Source organism: Chiloscyllium punctatum, chromosome 5 (genome assembly GCF_047496795.1).
Source record: "Chiloscyllium punctatum isolate Juve2018m chromosome 5, sChiPun1.3, whole genome shotgun sequence".
NCBI classification, from domain to species: Eukaryota; Metazoa; Chordata; class Chondrichthyes; order Orectolobiformes; family Hemiscylliidae; genus Chiloscyllium; species Chiloscyllium punctatum.
Genome location: NC_092743.1, coordinates 56,555,533 through 56,582,926, shown reverse-complemented (window position 1 = coordinate 56,582,926; position 27,394 = coordinate 56,555,533). Strand labels below are relative to the sequence as shown.

Genomic DNA, 27,394 nt, shown 5'->3' with positions numbered 1-27,394 from the left:
GGATACAGTGGTTGACTAGAGGCACTGGTAACTGGATCACTTCATCCTCAAGGATAGCAAGTTTATTAAATTCTTTTTTGCTGCGTTCAAGGCTTTTTTAGATATAAAGCTCAGCCAGTAGCCCATCCATCTTTTGGGAAACAGCTAAAGCCTATGCAAGAGGGTTGGTTATTTCCTATTCAGCCAGTAAGATGCAACGGACGGGTGATCAGCAATGCTTGCTCAAGTTGCATCTGAAAGTAACTGAAAAGACATATTTTGACAGGCTGTCACTGGTTAAACTGCAGAGGATCATGGCGCTTCTCTACGCTGAACTCCATGCTCATGCGGACAGCCAAGAGGTAGCTTACATCTGCAAGTCAAAGGCTGTTTGAGCATGGGGATAAGTGGGGCAAGTACTTAGCATATTTTGCTCGGGGAAAAAAAAAATGCCCCTTCCCCTTCAAATTTCACAATGGAAATTTGACCTATGAGTCTAATAGGATTAACGCAGCATTCTAGAAATTTTACTCTGAATTATACCAATCTGAAAGCTGAGAGAGTGGGCGGGTTAGGATGGAGTCTTAAAAATTTCGATCTTCCAGGAGTGACCCGAGTCTGAACAAAAGTCTCTCCTCAATGCCCCACTGTCAGAGCAAGAGATGCAGGAGGCCGTGAGGCAACCCTGGAATAGAAAGACGCAGAACCCTGAAGGGCTCCCCAGTGAGTTCTATAAGGAATTCAAGTATATTGTCAAGGCCAATGTTTTTTATGTTTAATGACTCACAGTTGTGGCCTCCACCCACCATCTCAAAGAGTGGAGAATATCTCTCTCATAAAAAAAGGGAAGGCCCCAGGGACTGTGCTTCCTATAGACCCATGTCACTATTACATATTGACATCAAAAATCAGACACTGGCATTAAGGTTAGAACCTGTACCGCCTTCCATCATTAAGGAGGAGGACCAGTCGGGGTTCATTATCCATCAATCTGCGACATTTTAGGTCAGCAGATTACTTTTCACGTTCCAAGTATGTCGACAGCGATCGGTACAGGGATTGGTGATCTCCTTAGATGCAGAAAAGAAATTTGACAGGGTTGAGTGGCCATATCTTTTTCATACTCTGAAGTGGTTTGGCCTGGGAGAGACCTTCAGCAAGTGGGTGGAGGTTTTGTATAGTGATTCTCTTGCCGCAGTCCTCACCAATGGTGTTCCATCAAGCAATTTTAATATTTGTAGGGGCGGTCAACAGGGCTGTCCCTTGTCACCATGGCTTTTCACATTGGTGACCAAACCGCTAGCAGAGACAATATGCAGGGATCCCATATAGCCGCTCCAGAAGTGGGGTTGAAGTCATACAAGATTGCACTGTATGTGGATGACATTCTTGTCTTCTTAACAAACCCAACAGTCTCACCTGATAAATTGCATCAATCTATTTGGTGGCTTCTCAGCTTATAAGATCAATTTTGTGAATTCAGAGTCCATTCCCATGAATGGTCTCGTGGAGTGCCTGATCCTGATGGCGGATCTCGGTTTCCTTTTAGATGGTCGCAGGAGGGCTTTCTCACACTTAAATATATTTATTACTCCCATTTTTGATTAGCTATTTCAAGCCTATCTTATCCATTTATTCGGTAGGACCTTCATAGATGGGAGATGTTTCCGATTTCTTGGTTAGGTCAGATTCTGCCCTGCCGGTTGTATTCAATGCGAATGCTTCCTCTGCTTTTCACTAAGCAAATATTTAGAACACTGAACAGCTGGTTTAGTTCTTTTACCTGGTATCACAAGCAGCCCCCTAATTAAAATTGACTAAATTGCAGTTACCTTACAGACTGGGAAGAGTGGGCCTCCCAGATATCAAAAACTATCAGTTAAGCTCGTTGCCATCTTATGTGAACGATTGGACCCAGGGGGATCCTCACTCACTTTCGTTGGACATCGAAGCATTTCAGCCAAGGATGTCCCCTTATTAGCCTGCTGTTCCTGGACAAAATGAGAACAGTTAAGGAATATTGCCATAGCCCAATAGTCATCAATACTGCCAAGGCAGAGGGCAATGCATCAGAATGATGGCAATTTTGCCAAAAGATCATTTTTGACACCCATAATTTCAGCCAAGGATAATGGACTCTGGATTCAAACTATGAGCAGCTAACGGCATGTGTTGCCTGTGTGATATATTCAAAGCAGGCATATTGATGTCCTCTAACCAGTTGGCTCAGAAATATGAATTGACCAGTGGGGAATTCTTGTTTCTTTCAAATCAGAAACTTCACAAAAACAGATCACACTTCTAACAGAGCCTTATAGGTCTGGCATGAAGAGGAAGGTGTTGAGTGCTGAGGATACATTATCTGTTAGCAATACTTATCACCTATTGGGAGAGGGTCCTTTGGACTAGACATAACGGCTCCGTAAGGTGTAGGAGAGGGAGTTGGACACTGGGATCTCTTCTTAAATATGGGAGGATATCTGGGAAAATGCAAGAGGGTCTCGATTTGCAACAGGACCCATGCCTTGCCACTGAATATTCTCCACAGGGTCCATCTGGTCCCAGACCACCTTGCTGAATTTAAAAGGGACAGCATCTCCAATGTGTCTTAATGTAAAGTGAGCATGGGCACGGTTACTCATTGCCTTTGGTCCTGCCATAGACTGCGGTCATACTGAAGCACCTTGGTCAGTGAAATAGAGAAGGCCTTGAGGAAGGAGGTGGACATAGACTGGTATCTGCTCTTCTTGGCTTTGGTAATTCACTTTCATTAGATGCACACACAAAAAAAAGGCTTCTCAGTATCCTTTTTGTGCTAGAAAGAATATTCTATTAGGGTGGCTGGCGGAAAATCCCTCCAGGCTGGCATAAGCTAGTCATGGAGCACATCCCCTTGGACTTTCTTACATGTATGGTGCATCATAAAACTGAACTTTTAGAAGATGTGGCGGCCCTTTTGGGACTACCTGGGTACAGATTTTTCCACCATACTAATAAAAGCCTTTATATAGCCATGGCAATTCTATGTAATGAATCTGGCATTCAGAGGAGAGGAACTATGAACATATGAATATGTATGAACTTATGTGCTTGATGATCGAGGGCTAATAGAGTCAGAGATGTACAGCACGGAAACAGACCCTTCGGTCCAACCCGCCCAAATATCCCAACCCAATCTAGTCCCACCTGCCAGCACCCGGCCCATATCCCTCCAAACCCTTCCTATTCATATACCCATCCAAATGCCTCTTAAATGTTGCAATTGGACCAGCCTTCACCACATCCTCTGGCAGCTCATTCCATACATGTACCACCCTCTGCGTGAAAAAGTTGCCACTTAGGTCTCTTTTATATCTTTCCCCTCTCACCCTAAACCTATGCCTTCTAGTTCTGGACTCCCGATCCCAGGGAAACGACTTTGTTTTGCTCATGTGTTATGGTGGTTATCATTATTATTATTACTACTACTACTACTACTACTACTACTACTACTACTACTAATTTGGTTTTATTGCCTTAGTTATTTATGTAATTAGCAGGTTTGTTTTTTTAATAAAAGTTTGGATTGTTTGGTTCTGTATTTGTTGTAATATTCAAAAGAAAACAATTGCTATTTTAGAAAAATTAATAATAATTTAAATAAGACTTGCAGTCCCAAAACTACACTCACCCACAATTTTGACTTACTTTATTAAAATTCCTCTTTAAGCTGCGATATCAATAAAAATTGTCAAGAAACATTTAGAAATGCTGTCATTGCTTGGCTAAGAGCATGGAAATAAAATAATTAGATGCAATGAGAAAACAAATTAGCTTTTGCTTTTCATGAAGATTTTGTTACAGTTCAGTGTAATAATCACATACCTAAGGTATAGAAACAAATTGTTTAGAAATAATGATACATTGCAAACTTCATAGAGATATGTTTCCTTGAGAAACAGCCAAATTCAACAATGGAACTGAAGAATCATTGATAAAAGGCACTAGGAAATAATCATTAACATCTCACTAATCTGGAGTAATGAGCCAGTTGTCAACATAATAGCCTAAACAATTTTCTTCTGTTTAAGACAGAGACAAATTCTCAGCTGTATAATTCCCTGTAATTTTTGATCAACATACATCCCATTCTACTCATAGCTCAACACAAAAAGACAAGCCAAGCATTTTAAAATCAGACAATTCGTATCATAACTAAATGCAGCACACATTCAGACTGATGGCATCAGGAGAATTCAGCACTGACTCTTAAAAAGGCATGTCAGCACCATAACCAAGAAATTTTAAGAAGCAGAAGCTTTTGAATTACATGAAAAATACACTGCAGCTCTTTACAAAATTGAATGAACACTGCTGTATTATAACACTTGCATTATTAGAAACAACCTGGTTAAATGAAACTACTGGTTGGCTTAAATTCCAATTTCTCTGAAAAATCAAAAGTACATATGTGTAAATGCACACACAAACAGGTGAAACTATCTTGTAAGAGAGAATCAAAGATTCAGACTTCTGCACATAATTTTAAACAAGATAAATAGATAATACCAAAGAGAGACATATTGCTGAAACTCGTCTTACACAGATCGGGACAAGTACAAGAATGCCAAATTTAAAACGATCACGATTTGTACTACAAGACAAAAAAAAATGCTAATTGGCTGACAGATTGCTGTGGAGGCGCCAAAAATGAATTACAGACTCTCCAGTCATGTTTGAAGTACATGGGGGTTCTGAACAGATCTGACCCTAAAATCCCTAAATTACCCTGGAAAATTTTGTCACAGAAATGACTGTTGGGGAAAGGTCATTACATATACAGAGATAAATGGAAGGAAATTGTGAGAAGTTGCTCCTCCAATCACATTATGGTGCTCTCTCACATTTGCTGCCTACAAAAGACAAAAGGAGCAGATGCTCAAGAACAGCATACCTTGAACTCATTACCCAAACTTAACTGGAACTATATCACCATTCCTCCATCGTCATTTGGTCAAAGTCCTGGAATCCCTCCAAAGCAGCACTGTGCATAGACCTCAAAAGGATTCAACGGATTCAAGGCAGCATCACACCTACCACTTTTTTCCAAGATCAGTTATGGAATGGCAATAAGCATGGCCAACCCACTGATGCACAGATCCCATTAACATTTTAAATATTTATTCTGCAATATCACAGAATAGTATGGATAAATGACATTGTGAAGCAAAACCATATGAAGTTCAAAGAAAGGAGAACATAAAAAAAGAGTGTTGATCAATGTGTTTAGTTTCATTTTCACAATCCTTACAGTACCAAAGTATGCATTTCAGCAACTGTAAAGGAGTGTTAACATGAAGTGATTGTGCTTTTTTCCCAAAAACAAAAGGGAGTCAGTTTATAAAGGATTCAACTAAAGTTTGTAGTTTAGTTTTAAAAGTTTAGGTTTAATTATGGTGCAATGTTATTCTATGTTTTTGTCTTCAAGCTACACAAGTTAAATTCAAGTTGAAAACAGTGTAGAATTAGGACGGATTTTGTTTACTTTCCACTGAGAGCAAATAGCTAGAATTGGTCATCACATTTGTCCATAAATTTGACAGGATTTTGATTGGCACTTAATATGACTAGAATGCCTTTCCAATGAAGCACCCTCAGTAGGGGCTCTGGAACCGGTTTAAACAGAAACAAGAAAATGTTCATATCTTCAGATTGAAGAACTATCAACAATTAATCAGAGTCTAAACTTGGACTTAGCTGGTGGAAAATTTACTTATTGTCAAATCTGGGATTGAGGCTGAAGCAAGAGAAAAAAATAGGAAAGTGATAATTCATATTTCTAAATCTCTCTCAACAATGATGATCTGAAAGAATGAGACAATACTGGTAGAAGCAAACCTTCAGTACCAAAGAGGTTGATGAGTAGTAATGGGAAAGCAAACATAGGTAGAAGCATAGAAAATAGGAGTAGGCCATTCAGCCCTTTGAGACTGCTCCATCATTCAATATGATAATGTCTGATCATCCAACTCTCTCCTGTTCCTTCTTGCTCCCCAAAATGCTTTGAATTGTTTAGCCCCAAGAACTATACTTAAACCCTTCTTCAAAACATTCAATGCTTTTGGCCTCAACTGCTTTCGGTAGCAGAGAATTCCACAGGTTCACGACTCACTGGTTGACAAAACTTCCCATCTCAGTTCTAAATAGCCTACCCCACATCCTTAGACTCAACCTGACTCCGGACTTCCCACTGATTGCTAACATCCTTTCTGCATTTACCCAGTCTAGTCCAGTTTGAATTGTATAAGTTTGATGAGATTCCTCCCCACTTCATTTTTCTAAACTCAAGTGAATATAGTCCTAACTGATTCAGTCTCTCCTCACCACATCAGTTCTGCCATCCCAGGATTCAGTCTGGTTAACCTTTGTTGCACTACCTTCATAGCCAGAACATTCTTCCTCAGCTAAGACCAATACTACACAAAATTCCAGATGTGGTCTCACCAAGGTCCTGTATAATTAAAACAAGACGTTGCCACTCCTGTATTGGAATCCTCTCGTCATGAAGGATGACATACCATTTACCTTCTTTGTTGTTGCACTTGTATGCTTATTTTCAGTGACTGGTGTATGAGCACATCCGGGTCTTATTGCACCTTGCCCTTTCTCAATCTCCCTTCCTGTTTTTGCTACTAACATGGATAATCTTAGATCATACTTTGTCTGTCATGTATCTGCCCATTCACACAACTTGTTCAAATCACACAATCATCTCTCCATTCCCCTCACAGTTCACTCTCCCATCTAACTGCGCCCTTTTGTACAAATGAACTTTTTCTGGCCATTTAGTGGGTGTCTAACACAAGTACTGCATCTTCATACCGTTCACGCGTTTCAATATACAGAGTCTAAGATGCCATTGTTGTACAGCTTCTGAAAAAGCAAGACAGCTTAAGCATCAACATTCTGATTTGGTCATGTGATGACTTACGTGCTGTCACCAGGAGTTAACACTTCACCACTCAATAATAAAATGCCAATAGCCTCATTTCTACAGCAAAATCTAGTCCACTGTTAGACACAATTGACTACTGCAATGCTCAATTTGTCCAAAAAATGAAAGTTCATTAATGCTCATGACACCAAACCTATTATTCTACAGCAATCTCATCATTAGACACTATAATTTTTACTTGAACTGCCTGGATCAATTTTTGAAAGTAGGTCAACACTATTTAATTTAAATTCACCTCCAAAACTGCTAGCTATCCAATTTAAATTGCCACAAGATTATACAGTAAAACCATAATGAAATTCTAGTTCTTAGGGCTATTAATCATAATCAATTATATTCCAAAAACAAAATCCAGCTGCAGTCACTGATTTTGACTACACTATTTGCCTTGCCCTTTTTAACTACACCTCGCTTTAATGTACATTTCATTCCTTCTCTTTACTTGGGTCAGCAGGGTTGTGCTTACGCACCAATAAGAGACATCTCTATTCGGTCATGTGATGTTTTACATCAAACAGTCAAGGCGAACATTGGTGAATTCAGAGTTCAGATCCTGATAATGGAAAGCCTGCTACTGACAGTTAATAAAAACACCAAATCTTTAAATTCATCCACAATTTGAAGACAGATACTATGTACAGATGTCCAAAGAAATTTCTTGATGTACAGGTCAATCAGAAATTTTGCTCTGGAAAAGAACTGAATTTGAAAGATGAAACTTACAATGCAATTCATAGTTTGAACGGGGGGGGGGGGGGGGGGGGACAAAAAAAGTGAAAAAATGTGCAATGCAGATATCTTAGAAAAAAACTTTAGACCACTTGGCTCTTGTCAAAAAGGATCACAAAAACTGAAATGAAGAACAAGAGTAGGCCATTTGGCCCACTCCGCCTACTATGGCATTCCACATATCATTGCTGATCCTTTTGTAATGGATGACCAACCTACCACGTGCATCCTGTCGATACATTTGCATGTTTGATTTCTCTCCCACGTCCCTTTTAACAGCAACATTCCACAATACATGACCATTTAAATAATACACTGCCATTCTATTTTTCCTACTGAAGTGGACAACTTCACACTTACTTACATTATACTGCATCAGCCATGCATCTTCCCCACTCACTTGTCTACATCGCCCTTAAGTGTATTTTAAACCTTCTCATAACTCAAGCCCATCTAGACTTGTCATCAGCAACTAGGTGCAGCAGAGAAGAGTGAGAGGATACAAAAAATGATACTGCAGATATAAAAATTTGCTTAGAACAGGTTAAAAAGTTTTAGTTGCTTTAATAAATAAATGGTGCAGTTCCTTCAATCCCAACCATCAGAGATGGGTACCCACAATTACCCTATACATCTAGCGGAATGGGACTATTTGGCCCCGCCGTTTTGGCTCTAAACTGTTTTGGTGCTCATTACTTTGGCGCGGAGCTGTTTTGGCACCAATTCAGAATTTTTAAAAAAGTCTTATTTGGTTAAAGAGAGGATGACTAACGACCCGCTCATTTTGTACCCCGCTCAGACAGCGCTTCCAACTTCAGATGCTATGAAAAAAATCATACGAAGAAAACAAAATCAAATCAATTCTGCTCCTCCAAATCCTATTAGTTCAAAAGAGTTAGCGATTTGTGACGAGTACAAATTTTATGTGCCGAGCAATGGTCAATGTGAAGACTTTTTAAATTGGCGATAGCGGTCAAGAAGATGAGAGAATTTTAATTTTTAGTAGAAAGAGCTGCATTAATTTATAATCATTTTATTTGTTGAATTATTTTAGAAACATTGTAAGAAATTAGTTTTTATTGCATTGTAAGAAATAAATCTAATTATTTTTATTCATTATTTTTAACCTATTCATTACAATCTTATCAACTTATTCAAAGTATGACAAAAGATGCCAAAACAATTTAGAGCCAAAATGGCAGTGTCAAATGATCGGCGCCAAAACGTACCCGACCCTACATCTAGTACCTGGATTGCAACTGGTTGGCCTGTGAAATCATTGCAAGAATAGTGGAGCCCAACCTTGCTGTAGAAATAACAGAATGTAGCTTACATTGGTGTACAGACACTTACATTAAAACAGTACCATTATAAAATGGGAGGCAACAGCAAATCCATACATTGTAGACTACAGTAGCTCTTCATGTAGGGTTAAACACCATAGCTTCAACAATTTTTGTTTATGTATATAGTGAGAAATTTCCACACAGAAAAAGTTCAAATGTTTAAAAAGCACAGTTCGAGTCAAATATCTAGAAATCTAGACACGGGGCAGATCACCAGGACAAAAGGGATTATTACGCAGGGCTAATAGGATGAGAATATTTTTCCACTCAGTTTTGAGTATCTTTGAAATTCCCAAGAGGGTTGATGATTTTCAAAGGCAAATCAGTTAGATTTTTGGTCTCAATTCAAGGGATATGGGGAGAAGGTAGGAATGCAGAGTTGAGATAAATCAGATATAATCGGCAGAGCAGAGAGTGTCACCAGCATTAGATCAGGGATTAAAGGGCTGAATATTGAGATTGGGTTGCAGACATTTAGTGCAAATTCTTCTGAATATCGCAATTTGAGGGGTGAGCTATTTGCAGTGTTTAAAATAATAAGGAATTTAGGACGATACAGAAAAAAGTAGCTCATCCAATGACAGAATGCAAAGCAAATGAACGCAATCCTAAAATTAGAATTAAGCCATTCAGAAATAATATCAGGAAGCACTTTTTTTAATACCAATAGTAGCAAAATGTAAAACTCTTGCCCCACAGGGATTGTGCATGCTAGGTCAAATAAAATTGATAATGCTCAGATTCAGACTTCTGATGCAAAAGAGCATCAAGGGATATGGAACAAATGCAAGAAGTTGGAGTGGAACTCCTGATCAGCTGTGATCTGATTTAAAGGTAGAACTTGCCTGAGGGGCTGAATAACCTTTTACTGGTGCTATAAAAAGTTACACAATGATGTAACAACGTTTTAAAACAAAGTTAAAATTCTCAGGGTTTATTAATACAGTGTCATTCTGCACTCCAGTGTATGCCAATAAAACCTCCAGAGATTTTGAAAGTTAAGCAAGTTCACAGATCCTTCTCCACATCCTAACCTAACTGAAGTGTGTTTGTTCTAGTTATTAGCTTCACAAACTCACCCAGAGCCAGGATCTTCCAAAGATGTTATCTTCACTTTCACTGCTACTTTCTCCAGAACAATCAAATTCCTCTTTATACAAATACATTATGAAAAAGTAGTTCCCTCTTAAACTTCAAAAATCCTTGTTTATCATATAAGTTTTTCAATAGTTTGTGCTCATCGGATGATCGAATGAATTCAAGGAATCCAAGTATAGCAAACACACGATTACAGCGTACACCTACTAATAAACATTTGTTTAATTGGCAGCTTGAAAAGCAAAACAAAAGTAAAATATTCACCAACCAATAGCAACTGAAAATCTGCCCCAACCTCTCATCAGAAAGATAAAGCTATATGGTCAAAGGCTGCTCAAAGTTTCAACTGATAACAAACATCTCTCCATTAGCAAAAACATAGGATGATGTCGGAAATTCACAGGACTCGTTAATAATTAGATCAAGTCACATGTCTTTCACAAATCAAAAGAACAAATCCATTGTTGATGTTACTGATAAGTTTTGAACTTGTTTACTTCGAATGTGTTTGCTTTCTTCCTCATGTAAACACACTTATGAAATCATCCAACACCACAGTAAAGGGCAGAGGGATTGAAAGTGTAGTGGAGTTCCTCTCAGAACCAGACTGAATGATTTGTTTCCGTACTGTTAGGAAACTCTACTTTGTTGTGTACTGTAAGAATTTAGTAAGTCTTTGCAAACATTGTTTTCTTTGATTGGAACAATGAGATTAGAAAAACAAAAACCAATAAAGGAAAAGATAAACAGAAGTTTCAGACGAAGTGTGTCTAAAGCATTAGCATAAACATTCTTAAAACTAAGTGAATAACTCATAATTCTGTACTCCAAGTTGCATAATCACCTTGACACTGTTGAAAAGATTACGACTGAATGTTGGGATTGGATAGTCTTAACTGAATGAATTACTTCTGAATTTAGTTGAGTGCTCGCATGGTCAGAAATGAAAGCTGAAACTCTGCAGCTATTCTAAATGGACATTTTACTGAGGGATTGCTACATCTGTGCAGTTGATGGGTTGGATTTTATAGTCAGTGGTGACGTGACAGCATGCACCAATGACTTCAGACACATGCCCACAAAGATTTAGCCAGCTCTGGGGTGTAGATTTCCTTTTTCAACGGCAGTTTAAATTTGACACAAAGTCAAAAGAACCTCGAGGCACCCAACAGTGATGTCACCGTGCAGGTAAATGGCCACACACGTGTGTTCTCAGACTGCAATTCAAAAAGCAAAACAACTAAATTGCTGCACCTTCACATTTTCAGATAATGTAACAAAAATATCCCATTAAAATGAGTTAGACACAAGCCAAAACCATTTTTTTTAAAATCAGGTCTTTAAAGTCATTTATCACAAGAAAAAATTCAATACTTACAAGCATAAAACTTCAGGGGCAGTGAGGGCATTTAGAAGTAATTTAATATACTTAAAAATTAGTTACACCTCATTCAACAAGTGAATCAAAAGGTTTTTTATAAAACAGCAAGACTAAGTGCTAAAGTTAAGGCATTTACAAATTTACTGACTGCTTAGGAATAATATACTGTGAACCTCAACATCACATTCACTGGTCGTAGTCATTGTTTTACATAAAACAATGACATTAAACACAGATCTGCCATCATCATTAATGCAAAGTTTAGCCCACTGGTTCTTTTTGCATGAATCAATAAACAGAATCCAGTTGCCTACTAACTGGATTGACATTAAACAATGACATTAAACACAGATCTGCCATCATCATTAATGCAAAGTTTAGCCCACTGGTTCTTTTTGCATAAATCAATAAACAGAATCCAGTTGCCTACAAACTGGGAATTTGTGTTGCAGACGTTTCGTCCCCTGTCTAGGTGACATCTGCAGTGCTTGGGAGCCTCCTGTGAAGCGCTACCATGATGTTTCCTCCGGCATTTATAGTGATTTGTACCTGCCACTTCCAGTTGTCAGTTCCAGCTATCCGCTGCAGTGGCCAGTATATTGGGTCCAGGTCAATGTGCTTATTGATTGAATCTGTGGATGAGTGGATGGAAACATCACAGAAGCGCTTCACAGGAGGCTCCCAAGCACTGAAGATGTCACCTAGACAGGGGAAGAAACGTCTGCAACATAAATTCCCAGCTCGGCAAACAGAACCACAACAACGGGCACCCGAGCTGCAAATCTTCTCCTAAACTTTGAAAGTCAAAGTCCGCAGAATCATTTGAAAAAAGTTTAGCACATCTTCAATACATATATCCATTTGTTATGCAGAAGAAATTAGATGGCAAGATTTCCTGCAAAACATTGACTATTTAAGTCATTGATTAAGTTGATCTAAATGGATGTCACAAAATATATAATAAATGTATCCGGTCAACAACATGTCAAACTTATTTGAAACAGTTAAAGTTGTGAGTCACAGGCTTTATAAATTACTTACAGCTGTCATTCTGAAGTTGATTGTGGAAGCACAGGCTAAAAATGGCCAAGGGAAATACAATAAACCAAAAACCACTGCTCATATACAGACTACTTTTTTTAAAAAAAGGGGAAAGCAAAGCAATTATAGATGGAGCTGCTATAAGGTCTAACCTCCATCATACCTCAACTTCATTTCAACTGATGCACAGGTAACCTAAGAGCTACAGAATTCCTTAAGAAAATTAACATTTTCACTACTTTTTACTGGTAACTTCAAGAACTTACTTAACCTTTCTCTATTCTTTTATTGTCCACAGCAGGTTCACTCTATGTTCCTTTGACTAGGGAGATATAAGCCACTACTTTATTATTTAGGAAAACTAGGAATTTATTTTGCTCCACTTAGCTGAATATTCACCAACATTTTTTCCTGTTTCTTCCAAAAATTATAAATTCAACACATGTATCAAAGAGCTAACTAAAAACTCTTGATAAATCCTTCAGATTGCAGTCTAGCTCCTAAAGTTTTTGCAACGGTGTTTAGGAAAAATGTGGTCTTTGCCAGAATTACGTTTTCCTGAGCTTCAATCCATTAGTTCACATCAACCTGGATCTCAAAACAAAATCAATGCCTGTCGGCTTACAGTTCAGCCATCACCAAAAATGTGACCACTGTTAGGTCATTGCACCCTTTTTGCTTATGTTACCTACTGTCTGAAAGGGGAATACAAGGATCCACAAAGTAAGAGAAACAGATACTGGGAAAAAGACAACATAGAAAACAAAAAACAAAAAGGAGAATCTAGTAATTGAAGCTACACACTGCGACTTAATGAGCAACACATGTCAGAAAATAAAATCCAGATGCATGCACAGACTCGGATTGTACAACAAACTTTCTGTTCTTATTTACTTTCAGTGAAGAATTGTAAATGTTAATTTCAGAAAGCTGCAGGAGTGTCAAATTATGACAATTTTATGAATGTTAGAAACAGCACAAAGGTCTAATTCTGTTAAATAATAATTCTTTTGTAATATGTAACATTCATTATGCAGGATTAGTGAACACATGACCAGATTCCAGCTGGGTCATGGCTGCAATTTGGCAAGAAGGGCTTAGAGGTGGAGGTAGGGGTGGATGCGGGGCCAGTAGCAGTACTTGCTGGTGGTGGTGGTGTTAGTGGTGATTGAGGGATTCAGTATAATAGCAGCCCAGCATTTTAGAACAGATTTCTAAACTGTCTTCCTTTTAAGTGTTGAGCTTCATAAGCGAGTTGGAGCCCTCCAAATTCTCAGGTCTTTTATGGACTCTTTCAGAGGATTCCAGATACAGAGGAATTCTGCACCAGAAAATTACATTTCCCAGGCAAGTCTCCCAGTTGTATCAGGAATCCCCCATAGTCCCAATGTACAGCTCCTTGACTTCTTGGCCATCAGAATACCTGGGCCATTATAAGACAAAAACTAATGAACATTGATAAAACAGAAACCGCTGGACTTCAGAGACAGCAAACAGAACTTAAGAGTTCCAGAGAAAGTCACTTTGGGCTCAAAATGTTAAACTTGTTTCTCTCTCCACATGTGCTGCCAGACCAGCTGAGTTTTTTTTTCCAGCACTTTATTTTTTTTCTGATCCCGGATTCAAGTCATAAATAAATCTAGTCCCTTTTGCCAGGATTTGTCCTTTTAATCCTTCCTAATCATGTACCCATCAAGATGCTTTTTAACGTTTTAATCACGCTAACCGCCACAACATCCTCTCGCAGTTCATTCTTTACACACACCACCACCTCTGCTTGAAAAGGTTGTCCCTCAGGTCCCTTTTAAATGCTTCCTCTTTCTTCTTAAACCAATGCCCTCTCATTTTGTACTCACCTACCCAGGGAAAAAGATCTTATCTATTCACCTTATGATCTATAAACCTGTATGAAGTTGCTCCTCAGCCTCCGATGCTCCAGGGAAAATGGCCCCAGCCTATCCGGCCTCTCGCTATAGCTCAAACATTCAAACCCTGGCAACATCCTTGTACATCTTTTCTGCACCCTTTCAAGTTTAACAACATCTTTCTCATAGCAGAGTGAGACCAGAATTGAACAATATCCCAACCAACATCCTGTACAGCCGCAACATGGCATCCCAACTACTCTCCTCATTATTATGGCGATATGGGCATCACTGACTGGGCCAGCATTAATTGCCTGATCCTAGCTCGAATTAAGAAAGAGGCCATGAGCTGCCTTCTTAAACTACTGCAGTCCATGTAGTGTTACAATATGTTAACTAACTCACACATAACAATTTTAAAATATAAGAGCATTTAAGACTTATATTGGAAAATAAATTAGAACACTGGGATCCCTATAGAGTCAGAGTCATAGTCAAAGAGATGTACAGCATGGAAACAGACCCTTCGGTCCAACCCGTCCACGCCGACCAGATAGCCCAACCCAATTTAGTCCCACCTGCCAGCAAACGGCCCATATCCCTCCAAATCCTTCCTATTCATACACCCATCCAAATGCCTTTTAAACGTTGCAATCGTACCAGCCTCCACCACTTCCTCTGGCAGCTCATTCCATACACATACCACACTTTGCATGAAAACGCTGCCCCATAGGTCTCTTTCATATCTTTTCCCTCTCACCTTAAACCTATGCCCTCTAGTTCTGGACTCCCTGACCCCAGGGAAAAGACTTGGTCTATTTATCCTATCCATACCCCTCAATTTTGTAAACCTCTATAAGGTCACCCCTCAGCCTCCGACGCTCCAGGGAAAAATGCCCCAGCTTGTTCAGCCACTTCCTATAGCTCAAATCCTCCAACCCTGGCAACATTCTTGTAAATCTTTTCTGAACCCTTTCAAGTTTCACAATTTCTTTCCGATAGGAAGGAGACCAGAATTGCATGTAATATTCCACCAGTGGCCTAACCAATGTCCTGTACAGCCGCAACATGACCTCCCAACTCCTGTACTCAATGCTCTGACCAATAAACGAAAGCATACCAAACACCTTCCTCACTATCCTATCTACCTGCGACTCCACTTTCAAGGAGCTATGAACCTGCACTCCAAGGTCTCTGTTCAACAACACTCCCTAGGACCTTACCATTAAGTTTATAAGTCCTGCTGAGATTTGCTTTCCCAAAATGCAGCACCTCACATTGATTTGAATTCAACTCCATCTGCCACATCTCAGCCCATTGGCCCATCTGGCCAAGATCCTGTTGTAATCGGAGGTAACCCTCTTCGCTGTCCACTACACCTCCAATTTCAATGTCATCATCAAACGTACTAACTGTACCTCTTATGCTTGCATCCAAATCATTTATGTAAATGACAAAAAGTAGAGGACCCAGCACCGATCCTTGTGGCACTCCACTGGTCACAGGCCTCCAGTCTGAAAAACAACCCTCCACCAACACCTTCTGTCTTCTACCTTTGAGCCAGTTCTGTATCCAAATGGCTAGTTCTCCCTGTATTCCATGAGATCTAACCTTACTCATCAGTCTCCCAAGGGGAACCTTGTCGAACGCCTCGCTGAAGTCCATATAGATCACATCTACTGCTCTGCCCTCATCAATCTTCTTCGTTACTTCTTCAAATAACTCAATCAAGTTTGAGAGACATGATTTCCCATGCACAAAGTCATGTTGACTATCGCGAATCAGTCCTTGCCTTTCCAAATACACATACATCCTGACCCTCAGGATTTCCTCCAACAACTTGCCCACTGGTCTATAGTTCCCTGCCTTGTCCTTACCACCCTTCTTAAACAGTGGCACCGCGTTAGCCAACCTCCATTCTTCCAGCACCTCACCTGTGACAATCAATGATACAAATATCTCAGCAGGAGGCCCAGCAATCACGTCTCTAGCTTCCCACAGAGTTCTAGGGCACACCTGATCAGGTCCTGGGGATTTATCCACTCTTCAGCGTTTCAAGACATTCAGCACTTCCTCCTCTGTTATATGGACATTCTGCAAAGTGTCACCATCTATTTCCCGACAGTCTATATCTATGGAATGGTGTGAAATCATAAATCAAGCAGAATGAAAATTATGAGACAGAATCACTTGCACTTAACTTTAGCTGTGACTCTCAAAACTGCTTGCTGTCCTTCACCAATGATGGTCTTTCAGAAAATGAAAGCATACTGAAAATTGGATAATACAATAGAGTTCAGTTGTGGCTGCTGCCCAAATTTAAATATTCTATAACCTCCAAAAAAGTATTAGCAATTAGTAAAAGTCATTTAAAAACAGAAAAAAAATTATGGTGGACTTAGTTTCCCATTTTGATTCCTTTAATTGTACTTTACTGTAATATTTTGGCAACCATGCCAGGTAACTGACCATTGATAATAAGTCTGAGTTAAATTAAAATTGGTAACCAGTTGTACAGTGCATAGTTGACAAAATCTGAATGCTACTAGCCATGGTACTTACCAAGAAAAGTTACTCATTGTTTATGGTATGTTCATCAGCAGCAATTTAAACTGCAAAGCTTTAAATTGCCATTGCCTGACTTAATACAAAGTGAAAACAATAACCAATTGTCACCAAGGATACAAATCATTAACTATAAAAAGTGATATTTTACTAGAATAAACTGATGTTGTGTGTAGATATGCAACCTGGTGTAGATCTTTAGATGCAACAAAAAAAATGGCTTATTACTCAGTATTGTGATGTATGGGAACTTGGCTACATATTGTTGAGGTACAATCGTTGGCATCATGCACAGTTGGCATCATTTTTGAGCATGATAAAATTATGTACTTTCAAATGCAAAGAATAGTACACCTTGCTTAAACAATTATTTTAACATCCAACCGGGAAATTCACTATATGCCTGTATACTCAAGAATCAAAAAGTACAAAACTTACTATGGCCAGAATGTGTATTTTAAACTAAAATGTATAATACTTCCCATTTAAAATAAACTGAAACCTCTAATTAAATGTCTGCATTAAACCAGTCAGATAGCAAATTATGACATTACATTTTGCTTTTACAGTACACTATAAAATAACATGTTTGAATATAGAAGCTTTCACAAACTCAGGATCTCCAGAAGAGCTTCACAACCAGGACTTAGCAATAACTACATATTAACTCAAAATATGATAATGTAGTCATTACAATTTATGACTGAAACAAACAATACATAGTATCTTCTTACTTGTCAAATTCTGGTAACCTTCCTAACATCTACACCATTATACACCAGCTTACAAGTTTTGGCAGACTAAATGAGCAAAGACAAATATACTTCTTGTCTTCACTGAACATATCTTGTTCAGCACTGCTCCAAATGAAGATCAGCAAATTTGAGCTAAATACATTTGGACTTCCAAAACTTCAGTTTATCCATCCAAGCAGTGCAGAATAGAAATCTACAGATTTGACTATCGAAACTTGCTCTCTTTTTAATCCCAAAGATACGCTTGGCAAATGAAGGACGATGTCAGTTCTTGATTGCTCTCCAGTGATCCCTACATAAACAGGATTAAATATCAGACAATACAAACAATGTTGGTGGTCCCATTAAGTTACAAATCTACAAGATTCTTTTCCTCCTCTAATCTACTCCAGAGAGACAGTGCTAACTATGAAGAACATGATTCTTTACCATTTAAATTTGGGAAAACTCTCTGACAAAACAGGCAGTCTTGAGTTTCAGCCTTCCTAATATTATTCTTACTCCCAAACTATAAGCCATAATTTAGGGGCATCAATACTAGGCCTTGACAAAAGAATTAAAATGCAAATTTTGAATAAATTCAATTTAAGAGATTACACAGGAAACTTTCAGTAATTTCAATTTATCACGAGTACTATTGGCCATGCCAATTTTGCCAGCATAAAATTCTCCAAACAAATTTAATGACAATTTAAACCTGTCAATCAAACCTGCCGCACAATTCAATAAGGTCATTTCAAAGCTGATCTAATTGCAACTGTAACAGCGGATTTTAGCCCGAACCTTATAATCCTAAACTCCCTCAAACATCTGACTCACCAGCTCTGAATATCTTCAAAGACCCAGCTTCCACTGCCCTCACGCAAGGCAAACACCCTTCGATCACGTCTCATTCTTCTAAATCGTCAGTATAGACCCAATCTTGCAACAATTCTAAGGCAACTGTTATGACCCCAGTTGATAGCAATATCATACACAAGAGCAAAACCAGGCTTGACAGATTATTTCTTATGGTTTACAAAAGAGATCAGTCCCTGAGCATATTCAAAGATTACAACACTAAAAAAACTATTACTTTACAAACATAAGTCAGATTCATTCTTTTATCTCAGCAATACCCTTACATAGACTCAAACCATAGAGAAGAGTCACTTCTACCTCCACATGAAAGCTTCTTGTTCAGCTAGCATGCTTATAATCAGTTTCATTTCAATTAACTTCTGCACCTACACAAGATGTTTTCTTTAATCAATGTCTCTCCAGAGACCCTTAATACAAGCTGCTAACTCCACACAATTATTTAATATAAGTTCCCTAAACTGTTTAAAAAAAAATGTGCTGGACGAACTCCAGTCTGGCAGCACGTGTGGACAAAAGAAAAAGCTCACACTCAAGAGTCAAAATATTCGGACATTAAGTTTCCATAAACTCATGTCCTGTCAGATATGTTCCTCTGACACCCCTACAGCCTTCTGCTTCTGCACAGAGATTAAAGCATCTCAGGATTTCTCCACAGGCCTTGCTTTGATTGTGCCAACATGGGACTCTTTCCTGCATGAATCTTTTGCTTCTCTTCTCTCTGGTGGTGGTCTCAACTCAATAAATACCCTCTCAATTATCTCCCCAGGTGGCTGTGTGGTCATTTAACTAAAATCACATGACTTCTTGCAAATGAACTCAATGCTCAAAATGAGTAGGTGACCTGAGGTATGATCAGAGCTAACATAACTGAAAAACTAAAATTAATATTACTTTCTCCTTAATTTCGAAGTAATATATTTTGAACTTCCATGACACAACGTTTTCACTCCAGGAAGCAACTTGCTGAACTTTCTTCGAACTGTTTACAAAGGAGTACACCCTGGCTTAAAGAGCCTAAAGTGCACAGTATTCCAGGTGGCCTCATCAATGCTAACTAAATCCACACCTGCCCAATTTTATATTCCATCCCACTTATAATCACGACCAATACTCCCTTTCCCTTAACTACTTACTACATATACTGGCATGTGTGCAATTCATGTACAATGACACCCAAATCACTCCACTGCAGCAATCTTCATCTATTTAAATAATATTCTATTTTCCTTTCTTCATGACTAAATGAACAATTTTATTTTCCCATTATACTCCATCTATCAAATTCTTACTGCTTACTTATCCTACCTCTTTGTATCGTCATCAATATTTGTTACAATACAATCTCTCTTCACAGCCTCACCAGCATGCCTACTATCTAGCTTTCAAAAGCTGAAACCTTTTGTGTTTGCAGCACACCAAGTAGATTTAAAAAGGCAGTCACAGTGAATTCCTGTACAGCACTGCAACAGAACAGGAATGAAAGTTACATTTCTGTTTAAACGCAGATTATTTCAATGAAGGTAGATGAATAATATTCTGAATTCCCAAGAAAGCTATTTTTCAATATCACAATCAAGCAACAAGAAATGTCTCAATTCCCACTACTCCTGGAACAAAGCGATTGTCACTCATCCATGAAGCTACCACACGTATTCTACTTGCACTGCACTACAGCTTTTGCCTAAAATATATATGCAATGCCTTATTCCAGGGAAGTAAATCCAATGATCTAGCAATATTAGAATGTTAACATTCGAATAATCATTGTACACACTAGTCATAGTCTGCATTCACTTCAGCAACTTAAAAGTTATACCTAACCTAAATATACTACAGATTCAAAAGGGAAGTGTAATGCAAGGAATTCCCTTACAATTTATTAAAAATGTTTCAAGATTATACCCATTGAGATTGGTGCTATTTTCAACTGAATATTGATGTTGATAACATGGAAGAGTTTCTAAATGTACATTATCATGGAAAGAGGAAGGGTGGGGAAAGAAGTACAAGCACTAAAAGTTTAATGACTACCGCAAACTCAGATCTCTTACGTTCTAAGCAATGCATTCAAATCATTTTAAAGGACAGGATTTAAGTAAAGTGCACAATCCCAGCTGATGACGATATGTGTGTAATAACATCTCTGAACAGATTAACTCAAAAAATAAGAAAAAATGCATTAACCAGAACACCAAAAGCTTAAGAATTGTGCGAAGCCAATTGTGTGGATCCTACCTTGCTCAAGAAACACACTTTGTAATGTACACTACGAGAAGTTTTCTTGCACTCTTCAGCTCAAATCTAATTTGTAGTATTACTTGAAGTCTAGGCCAATAACAACATGCTGAATTCAGGTGAGGGGAGAAAGTGGGAGAGAGCGGAGTAAAGGAAGGACTGAAAGAAAGAAAAAGAAAAATAAAGAACTTCAAACAAAACTTGGAGATTTTTGATTCTACAAACAGAATTTATTGCATGCAGGAATGAGTCCCAAGTTTACAGTCGCAGAGAGGAGTTATTGGACAATTATTAAAGATGACTGTCCTTAAGGGAAAGTTTATTAATTATGAGTTCTAACTTTCAAATGGTAAATTACACTTCATGGTCAATTAAAGTGCAAATCCAACAAGCACAAAACAAACCTGAGGCAAAAGAAAAACTCTGCTTCTATGAGGCAAGCATTGAAGGCATACAAATCAACCAGATACTTCTTTGTTGCATAAAAACTTGTAAAACAGAACTCTGGAAATTTAAGATTTTGATTTAGGAGGGCTCTTATGCCATGACATTTAACCGAAAGAGCTATTGTGTGGTGGATAATATAAAAAGGTAGACTTCCTAGCTATGTAATAAGCAAACAAAAAATTACACAAAATAACCAGGAAAAATCAGACAAATTGCTAAACTACTGTCATTTCAGGTTCCAAAATGGCAAGAAATATTTTCCCAGCCTCACCATTTCAAATAGAATTCACAAAACACCTGTACAACGTATTCAGGAACAACGGGTATCCAATAAGCACAGTCCACCAATGCCTGCACAACAGACCTAAACAAAATGACAAAACGACAAACCACACTGAAACAGCTCCTGATGAATTTAAAGGACCCCCGTACCAACAGCCAGCAGAACAAACGTCATATACAAAATATCCTGCAAGGACTGCAACAAACATTACATCGGACGGACTGGCAGGAAACTAGCCACCAAGATACATGAGTACTAACTAGCCACTAAAGACAGGACCAACTATCACTAGTATCCGTACACACAGATGAAGGGGGACACCAGTTCGACTAAGACAATACATCCATTCTGGAACAAACCAAACAAAGACACGCGTGGGAATTCCTAGAGGCCTGGCCTTCAAACTGGAACTCCATTAACAAATATATCAATTTAGACCCCATTTACCAACCTCTCAGAAAAAGAACTGGAAGTGGTATCACCACAACAGATCAAGCCAGATAAATAGCAAGTGGGACAGAATACCAGAGCTTCATCAGAGGCTCACTGATGATGTTACTTAGCATGGTGACAAAACATCTGAGAACAAAGCTACCCGCTCAGCAAGAAACATACAACCTGATCCACTACCTGAGCTACAAATCTTCTCCAAAATTACAATTGAAATGCTATCACAACTACAATCAGAAGTTTAGGTGATACTAAAACAAAGTCATAAAATGGATCAGATGACAATTCAAACAATATTGTGCATGTGTTGGGAGACCCTCACAAAGAAAACAAAAGTCTAGCTTGTTTATCTTTGCTTACAAACTCCCAACAATAATTTTGACTAATACAATATAGAGTCATAGTGACGGATAGAGATCCTGATGCCTGAAACATCGATTCTCCTGCTCCTCGGATGCTGCCTGACCCGCTGTGCTTTTTCAGCATCCCACTCTAGACTCTGATCTCCATCTCCATTTGTCACTTTCTCCTAGACATATAGAGATGTACAGCACAAAAACAGACCTTTGGGTCCAACTCATCTATACTGACCAAATATCCTAAATTAATCTAGTCCCATCTATCAGCACTTGGCCTATTTCCCTCTGAACCCTTCCTATTCATGTACCATCTAGATGTCTTCTAAATATTGTAATCGTACTAGCCTTCACCTTTTCCTTTGGCAGCTCATTCCTTACATGCACCACCTTCTGTGTGAAAAGTTGCCCCATAGGTCCCTTTTAAATGTTTCCCCTCTCACCCTAAACCTATGCCCTCTCGTTCTGGACTCCCCCACCCAAGGAAATTAGTCTATTTACCCTATCCATACCCCTCATGGTTATATAAATGTCTATAAAGGTCACCCCTCAGCCTCCAACGCTCCAGAAAAAACAGCCCAAGCCTCTTCAGCTTCCCCTCATAGCTCAAACATTCCAACCCTAGCAACATCCTTGCAAATCTTTCCTGAACCCTTTCAAGTTTCACAACATCCTTCCTATACCAGGGAGACCACAATATTCCAGAAGTGGAATAATGAATGTCCTGTACGGCCACAACACGGTTTCTCAACCCTCTACACTCAATGCTCTGACCAATGAAAGAAAACATACCAAACACTTTCTCCAATATCCTATGTATATGTCAGGTATCAACAGACAGAACAAATGAATCCTTAGAAGAGTATAAAGGCAGTAGGAGTATATTTAAGAGGGAAATTAGGACGGCAAAAAAGGGACATGAGATAGCTTTGGCAAACAGAATTAAGGAGAATCCAAAGGGTTTTATAAATACATTAAGGACAAAAGGGTAACTAGGGAGAGAGTAGGGCCCCTCAAAGATCAGCAAGGCAGCTGACATGTGGAGTTGCAGGAGAAGGGGTGGGGGGAGCGGGGTGTTGAATACTAAGCGAGTATTTTGCATCAGTGTTTACTGCGGAGACGTACATGGACGATATAGAATGTGGGGAAATAAATGGTGACATCTTGAAAAATGTCCACATTGCAGAGGTGGTGGTACTGGATGTCTTTACAGACATAAAAGTGGATAAATCCCTAGGACCTGATCAGGTGTACAGTAGAACTCCATGGGAAGCAGGTGAGTGATTGCTGGACCCTTTGCTGAGTTATTTGCATCATCGATAGTCATAGATAAGGTACCAGAAGACTCGAGGTTGGCTAGTATGGTACCGCTATTTAAGAAAGGTGCTAAGGGAAAGTCAGGAAACTACAGACTGGTAAGCCTTACATCAGTGGTGGGCACGTTGTTGGAGGGAATCCTGAGAGTCAGAATTTACATGCATTTGGAAAGGCTACGACTGATTAGGCATAGTCAGCATGGCTCTGTGCAAGGGAAATCATGTCTCACGAATTTGATTGAGTTTCTGAAGAAGTAACAGAGGATTGATGAGGGCAGAGTGATGGACTTTAGTAAGGAGTATGACAAGGTTTCCATTGGGAGACTGGTTAGCAAGGTTACATCTCATGGAATACAGGGAGAACTAGTCATTTGGATACAGAATTGGCTCGAAGGTAGAAAACAGAGGGTGGTGGTGGTGGTGGAGGGTTGCTTTTCAGACTGGAGGCCTGTGACCCGTGCAGTGCTGGGTTCACTAATTTTCATCGTTTATAAAAATGATTTGGATGTGAGCATAAGAGGTATAGTTAGTAAGTTTGCAGATAACACCAAAATTGGAGGGGTAGTGGACAGCGAAGAAGGTTCTCCAAGTACAATGGGATCTTGATCAGATGGACCAATGGGCTGAGGACTGCAGATGGAGTTTAATTCAGATAAATGCAAGGTGCTGCATTTTGGAAAAGCAAATCAGAGTAGGGCGCAAACACTTAATGGTAAGGTCCTAGGGAGTGTTGCTGAACAAAGAGATCTTGGAGTGCAGCTTCATAGCTCCTTGAAAATAGAGTTGCAGGTGGATAGGATAGTGAAGACGACATTGTGTATGCTTTCCTTTATTGGTCAGAGTATTGAGAACAGGAGCTGGGAAGTCACATTGTGGCTGTACAGGACATTGGTTAAATCACATTTGGAATACTGCGTGCAATTCTGGACTCTCTCCTATTGGAAGGATGTTGTGAAACTTGAAAGGAGTTACAAGGATGTCGCCAGGGTTGGAATAGTTAAACTATACGGAGACACTGAATAGTCTGGGGCTGTTTTCCTGGGAGCGTCAGAGGGTATGGGGTGACCTTATAGAGGTTTATAAAATCATGAGGGGCATGGATAGGATAAATAGACAATTCTTTTTCCCCTGGAGTCCAGAACTAGAGGGTATAGGTTTAGGGCAAGAGGGAAAAGATTTAAAAGGGACATAAGAGTCAACTTTTTCCACACAGAATGTGGTGTGTGTATTGAATGAGCTGCCAGAGGAAAAGGTGGCGGCTGGCACAATTGCAGCATTTAAAAGACAGCTGGATAGGTATATCAGTAGGATGGGTTTAGAGGGATATAGGCCAAGTGCTGGCAAATGGGACTAGATTAGATTAGATTAGGATATCTGGTCAGCATGGACAAGTTGGACCAAAGGCTCTGTTTCCGTGCTGTACATCTTTATGACTCAACGACTCCACTTTCAGGGATCTATGAACCTGCACTCAGAGGTTGCTTTGTTCAACAATGGAAGTAGTTCTTGTCTACACATTTTGTTCCTCTGATTATCTTTGTTTATCCTCTCTTCCTGAGGTAATCAGGTAATTATTTTCAATCAACCTGTTCAGATATATTAAGATGAATCTCCAAGATGGGTGGGACTCGGACTCAATTTTCTGTCACTGATTTAGGAACACGAGTATTTGGCCAGAAGTCCTTGAACTGCCCAGGCATCAATGCACCACATTGCCACTGCAAGCCTCTGTTACCTCAAACTAATGGTATTTCCTAACGTGGCAGCAAGTCTTTTAATTGAGAGCTTTTACTGAAACTGCCCTACGTATCTCTGCAATCAAGTTATTACACCTGGGACTGCTGAATAACAATCAATACTAGGCATCCTGCTGCTTTCATCCCACTGTGTCAAGATACACACGCACAGGAACAACTCTCACGGCCCTCTGTAGCTCCAACTGAAATCACTTACAGCAGGAACAAAAGGTCCCTTTTTAGACAGCAAGGTAAAGGGTTTTATGCCATATTGAAGTATTACAAAACGAAAGAATGCTATAAATGATGTACTCGTGACACGGCAAGGATTCTGCTTGTTTGTGAGAATCACAACCCTAAAATATTCAATGATTGACACTGAAGCGATCAGCTAAATCTGAAATCAAGGTAAACCTACGACCGCAAGATCTGTGTCATTTAAATAATGCTTAATTATACAGCTGCGATCATCCAAACACACCAATGAAAATGTTTCTTTTACCAAAAAAAACGCGTTTACCAGTAGAACAAACTTAAATAAAACAAATTGGATTTTCTGAATAACAAATTGAGACGATGCCACCTTAATGACACAAAACTACTAACTGGCAGCTGTAGGAGTGCCCAGCAGTAGGTGTACCCTGGGTTCCTCCTTGAGACTGATTCGGGATCAGCTGAGCTGGCACCCCGAGACGGAGATAACCTACTGTCAGAACACGTATTTTTAAAATGAAACCTTCACCTCACTAAAAATAATCACTGAAGTGAATTGAAAACCAAGTCCAGGTGAACGACCAAAAAAAGACAAATCGAAAGTGGTGAACGGATGCGAATGGGAGGGGAGGGGAGGACCGTTAGCCCGGCTGGCGCTCGAGGGGGAAGGGGGCGGTCTGTCTCTAACCTTCTCCGAGGGGCTGAACCCTGCCTCCCGCAGCTACCCCGTTCTCCTCGCTCACAGCCCGAAGTCTTCACTCCTCCGCAGTGAAAGTGAAGATAGCCATCTCCGGCCGGATGCCGGCGACTCCTGTTCGTTTGCCGACTCTATCGGCGCACGTGACCCCGCTCTCCTCTTTCTCCGCCCCCCCCCCCCAGACGCGCGAGCCCGAGCGGGCCACGCACGCGTGATGCCGCGTGTGATCACGAGCGTGGCCGATCGGCCGTTGATCGTCTCAGTCCCCGCGCTGGGATTGTGGCCGCGAGCTCTCGCCAGTTGGGAATTGCCCGGGAAGTTTAAACTCCTCCCTCCCTCGGGATCTTCTGAAATAATTTTATTTTAAGTCCCGAAAAAACTGCGCGTGTAGTTCTGGGGAAGGGTCACTCCACCCGAAACGTTAACTTTAATTCCCGCCTGCTGAGCTTTTCGAGCAATTTCTGGCACCTTCTGAAAAACAACCCGGAAAATCTGAAGGAAAACAAGCTGCTGGAGAGACTCAGCCCGCATGTGGAGAGAGAAACAGAGCTAACGTTTCGATTCTAATATGACTCGTCTGCGGAACTCCTCACTCATGTTGAACTCGAAACTTCAACTTTGTTTTTCTCTCTGCCAGAGCTGTTGAATTTATCCAGTACTTTTAGTTTTTATTCCCTCTGGACAAGACCCTCCCCCTACTCCCAGCTACAGGAGGATACTTTGAATAGTCGAGTTTTTTTTAACTGCTTGGGAATAGGCCTTTTGGCCCATCAATCTGTCCTAATCTCATTGTGAGCACTTGGCCTTAACTTGAAATACCAGATCGAAAGCTTTCATCTAAATAGTTCTTTAAAGTCATTCGGGTTCCTGTGTTCATCACACTGTTTTGCAATGAGTTCTAGATATAAACTGATTTCTGACGGTGGAAAAAGGGGCAGAAAGACTAAGAAAGGAGTGCATTGGAAATTTGAACTGGAATAAGTAATAACCATAAAAGTCAAAGCTTAGGGCACTCTATCTGAATGCACACAGTATTTCTAACAGCGT

General features: G+C 39.6%; 1 protein-coding gene across 2 annotated transcripts in view; it reads right to left on the bottom strand.

Annotated features, from left to right (window-relative positions):
- The window catches only part of lpin2 (lipin 2), a 121,516-nt gene extending 95,011 nt beyond the window's left edge, over positions 1–26,505 (bottom strand). Inside the window, exon 1 of one of the 2 annotated variants that reach the window (XM_072570378.1) lies at positions 26,339–26,505. Coding sequence is in view for 1 of the 2 variants with exons in the window: in XM_072570377.1 (XP_072426478.1) it covers positions 10,128–10,214 (87 nt within the window). In the remaining variant the exon portion in view is untranslated. Of the gene's footprint in view, positions 1–10,127; positions 10,295–26,338 lie in introns of those variants that run through there. The other variant, XM_072570377.1, reaches the window with a different exon arrangement.
- Positions 26,506–27,394: the final 889 nt, after the last annotated feature.